The following is a 16,260-nucleotide window of genomic DNA, read 5'->3' as shown; positions in this document are numbered from 1 at the left end:
TTTGTGGAACATTTGCAGTATATTAGTAAATTTATAGTTACTGTTACTCTTTACACTTTAATTCAAAACTTTTAGGTCAGATTTAAGTAATGTTTTATCAAAAGATGTCTTATGCTCACCAATGCTGAATTTATTTGATCAAAAATACAGTAAAAGGTATCCAGTCTTCAGTGTCACATGATCCTTCAGAAATCATTCTAATATTCTCAAGAAATATTTCTTATTATTATCAATGTTGAAAACTGTTGTTCTGCTTAATATGAACTTAAAAGAAAAGCATTAACTTGAAATGCAAATATTTTGTAACACTATAAAATGTCTGTCACTTTTGATCAATTAAATGTATCCCTGCTGAGTAAAAGCAATAATCTCTTTCTCAAAAAATAAATAAATAAATAAATAAATCTTACTGACCAAAACATTTTTAAATAGTAGTGCATATTGATATTTAGTGTATTTTTCGAAATCAAATAAATGTCCTACACAGAACCCTATTGCATAACATTAGCCAAAAATCCATTTTCTATTTCAGTAATAATATTTACACGTGTAAAACTGTGAACATGATTGAAGATCAGTCCTTTTGGAGAGACGATATAAAACAACACTGATTAAACAGCGGCTCGATTTCCATCCAGCCCAACATGGGAGTCATGCTCGATTACTATTAAATCAATAGATCTGAGCCGCTGGTGGCCTGTCTTTGCTATAAGGTAATTATATTTTAATTCAAGTCACATTGTACACTCCAGCTTGATCCTATTAAAGAGTGAAATGGGAATGGCCTTTGCTCGCTAAACTACTAATCTACTTCTACGCCTGCCACCTGATGTTTCGCGTAAAAACTGACTTGTAATAAACCTCTGGGCCTTCAACACCACACAATGGCAGAGAGTAATACCAAACACTATTTCTATTACTTTACACACATGACAAGCTTATATTAATTTCAGTATAATAATACTATAATGAGAGTACTGTACATTAAAAAAAAGGAAAATGATGAGTAATCACTACACTGGTTGTTAATCGTGTAATTTGTGTCTTTTGCATTCAATGGTGGAAAATGAGCTAATTGGGTTTATGGGTTTTTAAAATATTGCAATAAATGCAGATGTTTTATTGCTGTGACATCCTAAACAGTTCTGCAGCCTCTATATTTCTCAGTGACCCTTTCCTCATACTGTCCTTGAGGAAGGAAAGACTTGAAAATGCATTTCACACATCAGACTAAATTAATGCAAGACCTTCGTCTACCTTGACCCATTTACCGTGACGCTTCTTTAACCTGGCCTGCCTCGCGGTTATCTGCAGATGTTAATATTTGATGTCTGTGTGGTCAGAAGTATCAAGGTGAACCTCAGAACTGCTGAGGCTGACAAGTGTTATAAAAGAAGCGGTTCATGTTTCATCCCTGCGTTTTTGCATGATAATTTCAGAAGGGGAAATGAATACTTGAATACTGAATACTTAGACGTCTCCATTTTCAGTGCAAACCCCAGCTAATTTTAACAAAATGTTGCAGTTCACTGTCTCCTAATTATAGTCTTTCTCTCAGTGTTACCTCCAATTACAGCACGACACCTCCTCTTCTAATGTCCCTTGCTGTGTCAACCTGATCAACATGCTTTCTACGCCAAATTACACCCACCATCCAACCAATTTATATTTATGAAGACATTTCAGAATATTTATTTGCTTATTTACTTATTGGTTTGACAGCCTCCCCAAATAACGATTTTACAGAAATGTCTAAGAAAACTGGTATTTATGCAGCAAAGGCACAGCAATATGAGCTAATGGGCCGTGTTGGTGGGTAGGGTCATGCTGCCGGACAGATGGCTGGAGAGAGTTGATCAGCTGCCTTATCAAAAATAACAAAAAGTTTGGATTTGTGGGACCATGACTTCATTTTTTTATGGCACATTTTGCTGCTCACATTAACAACATTGAACATATAAACTAATCTACACGTTGGATTCATCTATGCGGTCATTTACAGTTAGAAATGATAATGTGAATACCTATTATTATGAGCGTTAATATAATAGTCTACAGTTTCATATCTTTTATTTATCTATTTGTTGTCTATATTCTCTAGGTTGTAGCACAAATGATCTGTGAAATGGTTGACTTGTCAGACTTCCAAAAAGGCCAAATCTTGGGATTTAGCAGGAGCCCAATTTAGCAGGAGCCTCTGTAACCTTAACAGCCCAATTTATTGGTGATTTAAGAACACCAGGCTTCTTTATGATTATGATTGCATGCACAAAGTATGGCAAGACATTGTTGAAGAAGAATAGCGGGCGAAAAAAGTGAATGATAGGGACGATCAAACACTAAGAAGGACTGTGTCCAAACAGCACAGTATTACCACAGCAAACCTCAATATTTATCCTGAAGACCCTGTTTCCATGAAAACTGACCACAGAGAATCTAAGAGCTACAGCAGCTAAAACTTTTATTACAGACACCAGTGCTAAAATGAGAAACATATAGAGTTTTGGAGAGAAGAGTGAGATGCAGATTCCTTCCTCTAACGGGCAGATGTTTTTATACACTTTATTGCCATTTCTCAGGTGTTTCGCATTATTTTGTCCGCATTATTCATATCAAAATGTAAGAAAAGCACACTTTGCGCTGATTTCATAACCCTGAGTTTTGAATACCTTCTCCAGAGATGTTCTATATCTCTAAAATAATATAGTGAGACGTTTAGAATCAAGCAGCCAAATCATAAACTGCCTCAGTACTTACTTTATTAATGTACTTTGTACAACTGCAACTACTTTCTAGCACTAGTCTTAATTCATTAATAACCGGAGTAATAAAAACAAGTATTTTTGCTATATGTTTCAGGACACTTCTGGAGTTACTAGAGCGAAATCTACATGGTGACATTTCCACAGGTTCTTTAAAATTATTAAACAGGTCTTGACGTCTTTGGCCAATCAAGGCTGTCTACTGTATAAACATGCAAATAAGTAATCCTAGGGTTTACAAATTTACAGTTAAATCTTAAACCTTTACACTGCTCATGGTTAATTACTGACCCAAGAAAATATGAAGAGTGTGACAAGACACAAACCAGACAAGATAACCCAGGATCCTAGTTAAGAATAAATTTAAGGTTAAGAAAAGGCCCTGTGTATATTGAGTAGAGTAAATCCACAACACAATAGGGACCTCTAGTGGTTACACATATTCACACACAATACTTAATTAAATTTCTAATAGTTTTTTTTCTTGATATGATAAAATGTTTAATTTGACATATACTGTATGAATTCCAAATTAGTTGCAAAAATAAATAGATTTTTTTTTACTGGAAAAGGCCAAACGTGCGTGACCACATCCACAGACAGATATGCGCCAACAATCTGAGCATTTCAATGGAACATCGACAACAATCATTTAACATCTGGATCGAAAGTACCGCTTTGTATTTATCGTGCATTCTCGGGTAATAAATATTCAAATTGCATCAGTTTTATCGGTAAGTGAAACGTGGCCGAATAGCCTATGCGTTTCAAAACCTAATGAATCGATCAAGACTTTATAAAACGACAATACTTGCTCAGCATTATCATCAATATGCTCAAAACATTTGCAACGACTAACAAATTTGCTTGTGCAGGATTGTTGTAGTATTTTGCTATATCATGCTTTCCGTAAAGCCGAGTCTGACTCTTTTTTGCGAATCGATTCTTTCGATCAGTTCATTTCAATGAACCGGACCAAAAAAAATCAGTAGTAGCGGTCTTTGACATAGCGACAAAATATTCCATACTTTAAAACGTTTAATTTAAGTGTTAGTGAATCATTGTTAAGTGTTACCCAAATAATGCATTTTGTGCGTTCACTAGAACCCCCCTTGCACGCCAAGCAAGCTTCGACTCAGTAGAAAAGATCCGAATCACAAGAATGATTCGTTCACGAATTGGAATCTGACATGTCGAGTGACGTCATATTCAAACTGTTTTGCTAGCATGCGCAACGACAGAAGCAGCTAACAATAGACGCGTTTTACTTTTCACTGTAGTTTTTTGAGTTTCACTCAGCAAAGATGGTGCTAGAAAGTGTCGTTTTATGACAATAGGACGCTACATGCGTCGACACACGAATGTTAAACATGTCAGACAAGGAACGCCTCCAAAGTAAGTTCATATTTGAATTGTGAGATGTGCTTTTGCTGCTGACTGTTGAAATCCAAACAACATTATATTATAATAATATTATTCTAAAACACAATTATAGAGGATTTTAACAGACTAAATTAACTTTCATTGTACGGTATTTATTGAAACATTCTGAAGTATTTAATCATGTATATTTGTTTTTTTATATTTAATAATGTAACTATAGTAACTACTCATTTCCACGCTTAGTTTCTATTTAAATAATATTACTAAATGGGGAAAAATAGTTGCATAAATAGGCCTACATTTATAAACACTAAGTGCCATTTAAGAATTAATAAATCTTAACAGATATTTCCAGTGATTGTACAATATTTCAGTTATCTACAGTTAGTGTTTTCTGAATCCTGGAAAACATTTCAAAGATTTTGTTCTGTGGTGTAATTTATCTTTCCTCTTGCAGTCATCCCATGTTTGGCCGTTACCTGAGCACAGTGGGCTTTCTGCCAGCTCAGACCGCTTACTACCACTGGAGACACTGGTATCAGTGTGGTCATTTATGGTTGACACATCCATCCCACCGGCAGCATCCCTCGTCCTCCTTCAGCACTGTCAGACACCCCTCCGGTAGGCCCTCAAGACCTCCAAATCCGTACAACTGGAGCTCCTGGAGGCAAACTGGATTACTGCCACACGCACAACCCAGACAAGGCCTTCAGCTTTCTGCAGGTCTGATGGACTGCTTTACCAGCGAGCAGTGCTCACCCGAACGTTCACCTCCAAAAGGCAGCAGGAGTCCTAAAGGAAGTCCTGAATGGCTACACAATGTAGCTGGCACTCTAGTTCCTCCTGGAAAATTTCCATCAGGCCCAAACACATCTCCATCCACACCAGGTGAATGATTTAAACTTTAATTTTATTTTAAATTTCTGTATTGTTATTGTTACTAATGTAGTTGTTCATAAAAAGCCAAATCTTTTACCTCGTTAGAGTTAAAGAGACATTGGGAGGATCTTTCTCACCTCTGTAATGCTGCACCGTCTGTGAATGGAGGGAGACAAAAATGGCCATTTGACTTTTCTGTGATGTCCTACAATATCCTCTCACAAGATCTGCTCTGTGATAACACGTACCTTTACAGACACTGTCATCCTCCAATTCTGGATTGGCACCATAGGTATCCAAACATCATCAAAGAGCTGGAACACCACAGTGCTGATGTAAGTGAATGAACCATTTGTGAATGAATTGCAGAACAATGTTTATGTTTTTTATCTGTTATGTTCAGTGGGCAAGAGTGGATGATTTCCTTAAATATCTGCAATATCATTTTCTCTATAGATAATGTGCCTGCAGGAGGTGCAAGAGGACCACTATAAGCAACAAATCAAACCCTCACTAGAATCTTTAGGTACTTTACTTCCTTGATGTCTCTATGTATGTTTAGGATTTTAGATGTTATATATATATATATATATATATATATATATATATATATATACTTTATATACCCTTTATATTTAAAAAGTCAGATTTTTTTTTTATTTGATTAAAAATACAGTAAAACTGTAATATTGTGACATTTTATCACAGTTTAAAATAATTTCTATTTTAATATATTTTAAAGTGTAATTTATTCCATTTTCTATTATTATCAATGTTAAATAGTTGTGCTGTGTAATATTTTTGTGGAAACCGTGATGCAGGTTTTCCAGGATTATTTGATGAACAGAAGAAGGTTCAAAAGAACACCGTGCATTATTTTTTATTATTATTATTATTTTTTTTTTAACAGTGTAAAAGAGTGTCACTGAACTGCCACTTAATCAATTCAATGCATTCCTGCTGAATAAAAGTAATGATTAATAATATTATGAAAAAAGAAATATTATGATGCTATTGTAATGGGGAAAAAATAATTACACAGCAATATAAAAGCATTTTCACTAATGAACTTTTGAAACATACTTTATTTATTAAACAATAAATAGTGATGAATAGAATACTTCATTTTTAATGCTGCAATCTTTGGCCCATAAAACAGGCTACCATTGTGAATACAAACGGAGAACGGGACTGAAGCCTGACGGATGTGCTGTGGTCTTCAAACGCGAGCGCTTCTCTTTGGTCTCCTGTCACCCTGTGGAGTATTTCCGGCATGGCATCCCTCTACTGGACCGTGATAATGTGGGCCTGATTGTGCTACTCCGGCCCATTGGCCCCCATAGCTCCCTCACCAACATCTGTGTGGCCAACACACATTTACTGTACAACCCTAGACGTGGGGACATTAAACTGGCCCAGCTGGCTATGCTGCTGGCAGAGATAAGCCGGTTGGCCCAGTTACCTGACAGCAGCGTTTGTCCTCTGCTGCTCTGTGGGGATTTTAACTCCGTTCCCTGGTCTCCCTTATATCGCTTTATTAGGGACAGCAGACTGGAATATGATGACTTACCTATTGGAAAGGTAGAGAATCCTGCAACATTTCCTCAGTTTTATTTCAGACACATTTTTAATTGTATGACTTGTTGATTTTGCAGGTGTCAGGACAGGAGGAGAACCCAAGGGGACAGCGTATTCTAACTGTGCCAATTTGGCCCAGAAGTCTGGGCATCTCTCAGCAGTGCCAGTATGAAATCCAAACAGCAGGTCATCTTTCAGTCCTTATTATATACAGTGCCCTCCATAAATATTGGAACAGTGAAGACAAAATTGCTCTGTTGGCTGTGGAATCAAGACATTTGCAAATATGATTAAAAGATGAATATGAGACAAAACTACAGAACGTCACATTTTATTATTAGCCGTTTCAACACACGTTTTACCAAATAAAAAGATGAGCACTTTTAGAGTTCATCCCACTCATTGATGTGAGCATAAGTATTGGGACAGTTGAACATAAGGCAGATATAAAAGATGAAAAGCTATTATTTAGTTGCAGATCCCTCGCGCACAATCACAGCAGTGAGTCTGTGACCCATAGACATCACCAGACTCTTGGTCTCATCCTTTGAAATGCTTTTCCCAGCCTTTAATGCAGCCAATCCCAATTGTTGCTTGTTTTGGGGAGTTTTTGCCTTTACTCTCCTCTTCAGCTGGTGAAATTCATGTTCAATCGGATTTAAATCTGGAGATTGACTTGGGCAATCTAAGACTTTCCATTTCTTTGCCCTTATAAATTCCTTGACTGAACTGGCAGGGTGTTTTGGGTCATTGTCCTGGGTCATAGTTTTGGGTCATAGTTGTTGGTAGCTGGTGGTTTCCAAACTCTTGATTTCTCCATGCCTTTGTTTTTGCTATAGCTCTAATTGACTTCCTCTTTTCTTTTAGCATCCAAATGGCTTGCTTTTCTCTCAAAGTCAGCTCCCTCATCTTCATCCTGGTTTGTGTGTCATCATTGAATGCAAGATTCAGAATACAGAAGTAATGGATATAACTGATACAACACATTCCCTGCTTTTAATATCTGAAGAATTAATGCAACAGGACACAGCTGATCACTTAGAAAGATCTGTGAGGCAACTGTTCCAATACTTATGCTCACATCAGATAGAGGGATGAAACTAAAAGTGCTGAACTTCTTAGCTGGTAAAGCATCTGTGTGTTGAATCACCCAATAATAAAATGTGACATTCTGTAGTTTTGTCTCATATTCATCTTTTAATCATATTTGTAAATGTCTTGACTCCACAGCCAACAGAGCAATTTTGTCATTATTCCTGTGATAGTAAAGCTGAATTTTCAAGCAGCCATTATTCCAGTCTTCAGTGTCACATGATCCTTCAGAAATAATTCTCATATGCTGATTTGGTGCTCAAGAAACATTTCTTATTATTATCAATTTTGAAAATAGGTGTGCTGCTTAATATTTTGATTCAAATGAACAACATTTATTTGAAATCTCATGTAACATTATAAATGTCTTTATTCTCTTTTGATCAATTTAATGTATCCTTGCTGACTATAAAATAAATAAATTAAAATCTTACTAGCCCAAATTATTTTAACCGTAGGGTACGTTGACTATTATGGGAGCATGTTTTTGCTCTGCAAATACAGCAGCCCAAAACACATATGCCAGACTTACAAATGTATGAATGTCATTAGATGAGATTTAAATCATCAAACCAGGTGGCATCTGGAAGTAAAGGATGCAAGTCCTTTTCTCAAAACAGATTTCTATTTTAGTCATTTTTGCAGTGACTCTTAACTAGTTGGTGTCAATTGGTGTCAAAAAAAAATAAAAAATATTAATTTGTCCTTAAGTTCACACAAGAAGTATCCAGATACTTATTTTTTACTTATGTTATGCATACATTTTAAGTGTGACTTAAGTGTCTGAATCCTTTTTTGGGCCACTGTTATGCACTTAAAAGCATTAATTAAATGTAGTCTAATAATGTAGTATACAGTAATATTGATTTAAAAAGAGGCAATCCCAACTTTAATGGCATTCTGAAATAACTTTAAAGATTTCATTCTAACATTTAGTTTAAATTCTTTTCACAGATTTTGATTTGAGGGATTTAGAGCAAGCAGAACTGGATGGGTAAATATTAATCCATATCTCTACAGTGCCTTGGTTGATTTAGTCATCCTAGTCGCATTGATAAAAATTACAATATTACATCTTCTTGCCCCTAGTTTTTGTATATCTTTTGTGTTCCTCAGCCATTGATGTTTTAAAACCTAGCTGACTTGACAGCCAGTGCAGCTCAGCAAATTTAAGCTGAAGAGATTGGACAGCTCAAAGTGAAGTGTCCTATTTAAGTCCTGTGAAAGGTCTTTTCACAGCAAGTCAATCTTTAAATTCTAACACTAATTATTCTTCTCTCATGTGATCTGTTTGTAGTTTTACCAAGCCTAGCATTGAGCACTGTTTGAAGCTGACCTCTGCATACTCCCACTACCTGAAAGAGAGCAGTCACCCTGAGATCACCACATGCCACTCACGGACAGCCACAACCGTTGATTACATCTTCTACTCTGCAGCTCTGGGGGATGTGATGGCTCAAGCAGGTTCGACCATTACTATTCTATTTCACATTCCTTGGAAATCCTCTGAAATAGTTATGTAATGTAAAATTTAATTTCAAATAGACAATCAGATTATTTAATTCTAAAGCTATTGTGGTTGCTGTTAACACATAAACATGCATTCTTCATCAGAATTGTAGAATTACATCACTTGCTCACCAATGGATCCTCTGCAGTGAATGGGTGCCTTCAAACAGGGTTAAAACAGGTGATAAAAACAACACAATAATCCACATGACTCCAGTCCAATCTTGTGAAGTGAAAAACTATGCATTTGTAAAAAAAAAAAATCCATCATCATTTTAACTTTAAACTGCCGCTCGTGTTTACAATATACATAAGGCTTCCTCTAGTGAAAAAGTCTATACCCTGTTGTCCTTTTAGATCAAAATCCAACAACATATTTGTTTAGATCTTTTTTTGGACTGTTTTTGTTTGTAAACGGTCTCTCCTGATTCTCTTAGTGCATATTTCTCTCCTGATTCAGACAAATGACTTTTCCACTAGAGAAAGCAATATTGTGGGTGGGGGCTTAAATTAAAAACACACTAATGACGGATTTGTTTATCATAAACAAGCAGCTTTTACTTCACAAGATGTTAAATGGTGGATTGGAGTCTTGTGGATTATTGTTATGTTTTTATCATCTGTCTGGACTTTCATTCTGACGGCACCCATTCATTGCAGAGGATCTATTGTGGAGCAAATTACGTAATGCAAAATTTCTCCAAATCTGTTTAAATGAAGAAAAAAAAATCTTCATTTTGGATAGCCTAAAAGTGAATAAATTTTCAGCACATTTTAATTTTTGGGTGAACTATTCCTATTAATTAATATTCAAGGCCATTACCACTCCCTTGTATATTGGCTTTCGATCACAAAACATGTCTTTAAAAAATTAAATTAATATATTGTTTTCTGTGAATGATTAAGCAGAATGATTTTCACATAATTGTGAAGTAAATATTCTAGCCTACAAGACTGATTACTCAAAAGTCTTATTCAGGACGATTTAGTGTGGCTTTTATGGCCTTATTTCAGCTACATTTTTTCCCCAAAACTTACTAACCACGCATAATATTTTTTTTCTAAAAAATGCAAACATGTACATCCATCTTGGTCACATATTATTGTAGCATAGTTTGTGCTGAATACAAAAAAAAATACATGTTGGACAATAGTATGTTATAAGTAGCGGAAATAAGCACAAATATCAGGGCATGTCAAAACATCTCAAGGGCCCCAAAATCACCTCAGGCCCCAGAGGGTTAAGTATCCTCAAAGAAGAAGCTGATGCCACTGGACTATCAATGTACATGTTACATCACTGCTCCTGTAATCACGTGACCTGTGGTACTGCAGTGCAGTACATTCAACAGCAAAATTTCAGCTGCTGCTGGTTACCATGGAACTGTTTTTTTTTCTCGGTTACCCAGAATGCAGTGTGCCACCAGGGAAGGGTATGCAGCTGCTGGGCAGGTTATCCCTGGTGGGGGAAGATGAACTCGAGAAGGTTAACGGTCTTCCCAACCAGCACAACTCCTCTGACCACCTGCCACTTTTGGCACGTTTCCGTCTGCACCCTCGAGTTGATGGCTGACAGAACAAAAGCATTTGGGAGTATCATAAAGCCTTTAATATGTTGGTAGCCAGAGAAGGATAATTTTTCGAACAAAAAAAATAGTTCTCATGTTTGTTTTACACCAGCAAAAAATGGCATGACTCACAGATTATCTTAAGACAGTCAACTTGAAGCAAAAGAGGAACTTAGAAGTTATTGATAACTGATTTACCCAGTGCATTATAGGAAGGTGACACGCACACTGTAATCAATAAATTAGGATGTTTTATTACGAAATATGGCAGCTTTGACACCGAGTCATTTAAAGATGTTCATAATTTTTTCTCAAGGTTTTACAAGGTAACTATTTAATAATTTTAAAGATTATAAGGAGGTGAAAAAACTAAATAAATGATTTTATCTTTAAGCTGATATTTGTATAGTATTTTATGGTGTTGCTCTTTATTTTGCCCCCCCAAAAAAAAGTTAAATGCCAAGAACAGAGAAATTCTGAAAAAAAAAATATTTTATTACATTTGAAAAATGCTAATACATGCATTTTACTAATGTCAAAATGTTTTTGATTTTAAAGTTTTAGTAGTTTTGTTTTTGACATTTTATTTTATTGTTTGTTTTTTATGTTTAAGTTTCTATTCATTTATTTCCGCTTTAGTACATCAAGTTCAACTGAATGAAAATGAGAAATATTGGCAACTAGTTGAAAATAAAAGTTTTTTTTTTTTTTTAGCCTGTTTCCACAGCTGTTGTAGGCCTATGACTGTGCAAATGACATGTAGCCTACACCACAGCTCGAAAATTTATCTTAAAAGTGAAGGGGAAACTTGCTGACAGCGGTAGTTACTTTCGGAGGTTGTTTTGTAAGGATTTACAAAGAATTCACCTATTTCTGGATTATTAAAATCCAGATGATAAACCGCTGAAATTCTAGGGTGCTCTTTGACCGTGCTGGGATATTTTCTCTAGGCGCGAGACAATGGTGGGTGTTCTCGGAGTCCTTTTATCTTGAGAGAAGAGATTTTTGGTAAATCCGCCGTGGCTCTATCCCTGTGTGTGACACTGTCTTCGTAAACAGATTAATGCGAGCATATTCCCTCTCTGTGCAGAAAGACTTCACTCAGACTGGGTTCTGTAACTGTGGCTGTGAGATTTAGGGCAATGCTGATGTTACATCACCTGGTTTAATCTCAAAGCTTGTCTTTTGCAAGAGCAGCTCCTTGACCTACCCTGCAGAGAGCGCGGCCAACACCGCCGAATATTCAGAGGTGCGAGTTTGTGGAGTATTAAAACTTTACAAATCCAAGTTAGGGATAATAGACAATCAGCCGATCAGTATCGCAACATAAACCAGTTTATTAAACTGAAAATAAATACGTGGACATGACCTTACCTGTGCATATTTTCCGCTATGACAAGTATTAATACCTATGTCTAACATAATTTTCACTGAAATTGATCACTGAGACGCAAAATGGTGCCGGTTGCGTTATAACAAACCACGCACTGCCACGATTGACCAATCAAAATCAAGTAACCTAATTCAAGAGAACCGCGTAAGTAAGCACAGTAAACGGCCAATCACAGACTTACAGAAAAACATTGTTTTATTAAAACATGCTACAGAGGGGTGAACAAATTACATTGTTTCCTCATGGGGCAACTGAGGTGACCCAGACATAAATTTATGACAGAAAAGAGGATTAATGGTGCAAGCTGCAGTAAGGCTTAGGAAAAATGTGTGTAAAACAGTTGAGGGTTAATTGAATTTTATAAAGTCCCTATTTAGGCGATACATTTATAATACGAAACGTATGAAGAGAAAACTGAGGACAAGTTTGAGTTGAGGTCTTCATAAAGTCACATCATTAACATTCTTCTGAGAAAAACATTTCCCTTAAAATTTTGATTACTTACAATCAATTTTGATGAATGATATTTTCAGACAAGCCTGTGTTAGACATGGAAACAACAATTCAAAAAGCATCTATAATCTCATCAATATCCATTTCACTTATGAATTTTTTGGAAGGATAATAGATACCATTAAACGTGTATCTTGTAATTCAGTTCCTAATCATTGTGCTACAGAAACGTCATTTTAATGTGCTTTTTAATCGTAAAAAGAGTTGATGCTAAAATAATTGAATTTTACAATAATGGATAAAATGTCTCATCTTAGCACCTTTGAGCGGAAATCATTGCATTTCCTTAAAACCAGAAATACTTGACATTATCTGCCATAAAAAGTTCACTCACAATTTCACACATCTGATTAGTTACCTAACAAGTTATAAATGATAGAAATCTCTAACAATGTGGTGTTCTTCGCATGCAGAATTAGCAGCAGACCACTTCTCTCCCATAAAGAGTCTGAGCAATTCAACATGGTGCATTAGATTTATCACTGAAACTCATGACAATTCATCTTCATGTGACTGAAATCCTCAGCCCTAAGGATGAATTGGACGTACTCAATGGTCTGGCACTTGTGTGGTTCAGTTGCTTCTGATAGAAAGCTGGTACCAATTACAAGGCAGAATGAGCTATAATGTGGTAGTTTAGTCATCAGCACCCAAAACACATCGTTCAGAGAGCAACCGCTCATACAACCCGTGAAGAATTGCTAACAATGTCACTGCTACGATTTTAAAGAGAGGTCTGTTGTCAAAAAGGAAGGATCCACAGACCTTCTCCATGTGCATAGAAAATTCAAGTGATATGCTGTTGATAAAGAGATGATATTTTGTGTATACTTGAATGATTGTAGTTGCGATGCTATAGTTAGAACCTACGGGGCCCTGGTGATGGAAAAATATGAGAAATATGAGGTAAAATGGCTCATTTCAATGCTTTTGGGTTCCCTTGCACAACGTTTGCGTTCTCTCAAACTTTTTTCTGCCCACTTCATATAAAAATTATATTTCAATTAGCGCTGTCAAAACAATTAATAGAATCCAAAATAAAAGTTTTTGTTTACATAATATATGTATGTGTACTGTGTATATTTATTATATATAAATACACACACATACAGTAAATATTTTGAAAATACTGACACATTTAACATAAACAGCATATTTTTCATAAATATATACATGTATGTGTTTGTATTTATACATAAATATACACAGTACACACACACAATGTAAAGAAAAACAAAAAGATTCATTGTTTGACAGCACTAATTTCAATGCTTTTCATTTGCTCGCAGCAAAGTTTCTAAGGGGAATCTAACCGTTTTGAACACAAAAGACTAAAAAACAAAAGCATTTAATTTTTTTTTTCCCATCACCGTGTCCCTTTAGGACAGAGATCAAAGTTGGCCTGTGATGACCTTTGATTTGGCCGGCCATGTCATGTCACAAGAGGGGGGAATTGGGGGAAAACAAGAAATAAGAGCACATCTTTATTTCTATTATCTTTTTCTATTTCAGCATTGCAGAGAATGTAAGTGAATTAGATTTTTTTTAATGTAAATTTTAATATAACATAGGTGGATATATAATGCAGCATTTACTTTTGACCCATGGCCCTAAATTAATGTTAGATTTTTGGCCCTTCATAGTAAAGTTTGGGAAACTCCGCTTTAGCGGCTCCCAAAAAACCCACTTATGCTTAATTTATGTTCATTAGCCAAGCTTGTATCTCTGCTGCTACAAAAAAATAAAGAAATCCGTTATATTTTCCAAATAGATGTGGAAAATTTAGGATTATTTGCTAACGGATGGGTCAATCAATAGCACATCAACTGTCACACCTCTGAGAGATTCTGTTTAAAAGAAAATAAAAATACATCAAAACCACAAAATACTGTACTGGTCAAACGAACAGTAAAAACAAGTAAAATAAATGTTTAAATACTTAAAAAATTAACTCTCTCTACAACTGCAGAAAATAAAAACAGTACAAAGCCTTCAATATAAGGTAACATCAAACCTTAGTCAATAAATCATGTCCATTCCATCCATATGTATGCAGGTAACAAAAAAAAAATGAAGAAAAGTGGTTTGAATACAGTTGTTTTGGGCAGAATGAGTAGCTCTCTGAAGCTTAGGTCCCTTGTGTCCTTACGCCTCTGGTGAAAAAACCTTATGCCCTCTCCTCCTCCTCCGGGCCAGTCAGCCTCCAAAACTACCAGCACCACAGCACGAGGCACTGAGGTTTACTTCTCTCTGCCAAGCACAATCCATTCACACATGCTCTCACTGCTACTGGAGATTGTCCAAAAATAGAGCCTTTTCCCCACATTTTCCATATTTGCGTCACAACTTTTTTGTCTTCTAAAATGCTTGACAATTACTAGGGTAAGAAAAAAATCTTTTAAAGCAAAATTGATATCCTTCACTCTTAAACTTTCCACTATTTAAAAAAAAAAAAATTATGGCTGGTAAAGGAATATCATATTCTGTTAAAAACATTTGTTCGCTTTTAACTTTGCATTTGACTAAAAAGGGCACCCAATTTCCCTCTAACATGTAAGTACAACTATAAATGTGTTTAATATGCTGTACAGTTCACAATGTGCATTAAATAGTGTTTAAAAACATCATCTGTGGATCTGATTGAGGGAGAACGTGTGAAGGATAAAGCTGGTACGTTTAGTGTCTCAGATTCGGATCTGGTAGCCGTCACTGAGGGTGCTGAGCTCTGCCGGCTTTCGGTCCAGTGCTGCTGGCCTGCAAAGAAACATGTTTCTGTTAGTTTCATTTTAGACATTATTGTTGCATAATGACAAATATGCTGAACCTTTTGGTTCATGGATTAAACGTTTTAGTGCAGAAGGAACCACCTCAGTAGAGGAGTATAAAAAGGCCAAAATATACAATTAAATATATATAAAAAATGAAACTAATGCACATTATTTTGAGTAAATTATATTGCTTAAACAATAAATGAAACAATAAAATAAACAATAACAATGTGTTGAAGTCCATTATTGTTCAAAAGTGGTCTGTAAGATTTTTGTTTTTGAAAGAAGTCTTATGTTCAACCAAGGCTGGATTTATTTGTTCAAAAAAACAGTAATCTTGTGAAATATTATTACAATTTAAAATAACTATTTTCTATTTGAATATTTAAAATTCAGTAATTTAGTTCTGTAATGTCAAAGCTGGATTTTCAGCAAGCATGTCGCATAATCCTTCAGAAATCATTCTAAAATTCTGATTTGGTGCTCAAGAAACATTTCTTATTTATGTGAAAAATAGAAAAAAAAGTTTCAATTTCCAAAAAAAAAAAAAAAGTCTCACTGACCTCTACCTTTTAAACAAGTAGTGTAAAAATACAAAATAAAAATAAAAAATATTAAAATGGCACAATTTTACATTACAATGTTTTTTTGTTCAGCAAATTCATGCTTTTACTAGAAGATACAGACTCTGACAAAAAAAAAACTACCTAATTTACTTTTAATATTTAACAAATTACATATTCACAGTATGACCAGCTAATTTCTAGTTGACACAAATAAGTAGACTGGACCAGAACTAACTGCTGTATTAGTCT

General features: G+C 35.3%; 2 protein-coding genes across 5 annotated transcripts in view; one reads left to right on the top strand and one right to left on the bottom strand.

Annotated features, from left to right (window-relative positions):
* Nucleotides 1-3,327: 3,327 nt before the first annotated feature.
* Nucleotides 3,328-16,260, top strand: part of LOC306844216 (protein angel homolog 2-like) — a 14,148-nt gene continuing 1,215 nt past the window's right edge. Inside the window, exons 1-9 of one of the 4 annotated variants that reach the window (XM_079376188.1) lie at nucleotides 3,328-3,496; nucleotides 4,603-5,033; nucleotides 5,130-5,359; nucleotides 5,481-5,550; nucleotides 6,184-6,605; nucleotides 6,680-6,788; nucleotides 8,649-8,688; nucleotides 8,992-9,158; nucleotides 10,613-11,168. In XM_079376188.1, the coding sequence (XP_079232314.1) occupies nucleotides 4,610-5,033; nucleotides 5,130-5,359; nucleotides 5,481-5,550; nucleotides 6,184-6,605; nucleotides 6,680-6,788; nucleotides 8,649-8,688; nucleotides 8,992-9,158; nucleotides 10,613-10,776 (1,626 nt within the window). In that variant the 5' untranslated portion in view covers nucleotides 3,328-3,496; nucleotides 4,603-4,609 and the 3' untranslated portion in view covers nucleotides 10,777-11,168. Of the gene's footprint in view, nucleotides 3,497-3,931; nucleotides 4,158-4,602; nucleotides 5,034-5,129; nucleotides 5,360-5,480; nucleotides 5,551-6,183; nucleotides 6,606-6,679; nucleotides 6,789-8,648; nucleotides 8,689-8,991; nucleotides 9,159-10,612; nucleotides 11,169-16,260 lie in introns of those variants that run through there. The other 3 variants (XM_079376187.1, XR_013781898.1, XM_079376189.1) reach the window with 3 other exon arrangements.
* LOC306844217 (tubulinyl-Tyr carboxypeptidase 2-like) overlaps nucleotides 12,344-16,260 on the bottom strand; it is a 27,495-nt gene continuing 23,578 nt past the window's right edge. The window contains exon 7 of the mRNA XM_079376190.1: nucleotides 12,344-15,431. Coding sequence (XP_079232316.1) covers nucleotides 15,362-15,431 — 70 coding nt within the window. The 3' untranslated portion in view covers nucleotides 12,344-15,361. The remainder of the gene's footprint in view (nucleotides 15,432-16,260) is intronic.

This window comes from Barbus barbus (genome assembly GCF_936440315.1).
Source record: "Barbus barbus genome assembly, chromosome: 24".
NCBI classification, from domain to species: domain Eukaryota; kingdom Metazoa; phylum Chordata; class Actinopteri; order Cypriniformes; family Cyprinidae; genus Barbus; species Barbus barbus.
This window is presented reverse-complemented; position numbering and strand designations above follow the sequence as displayed.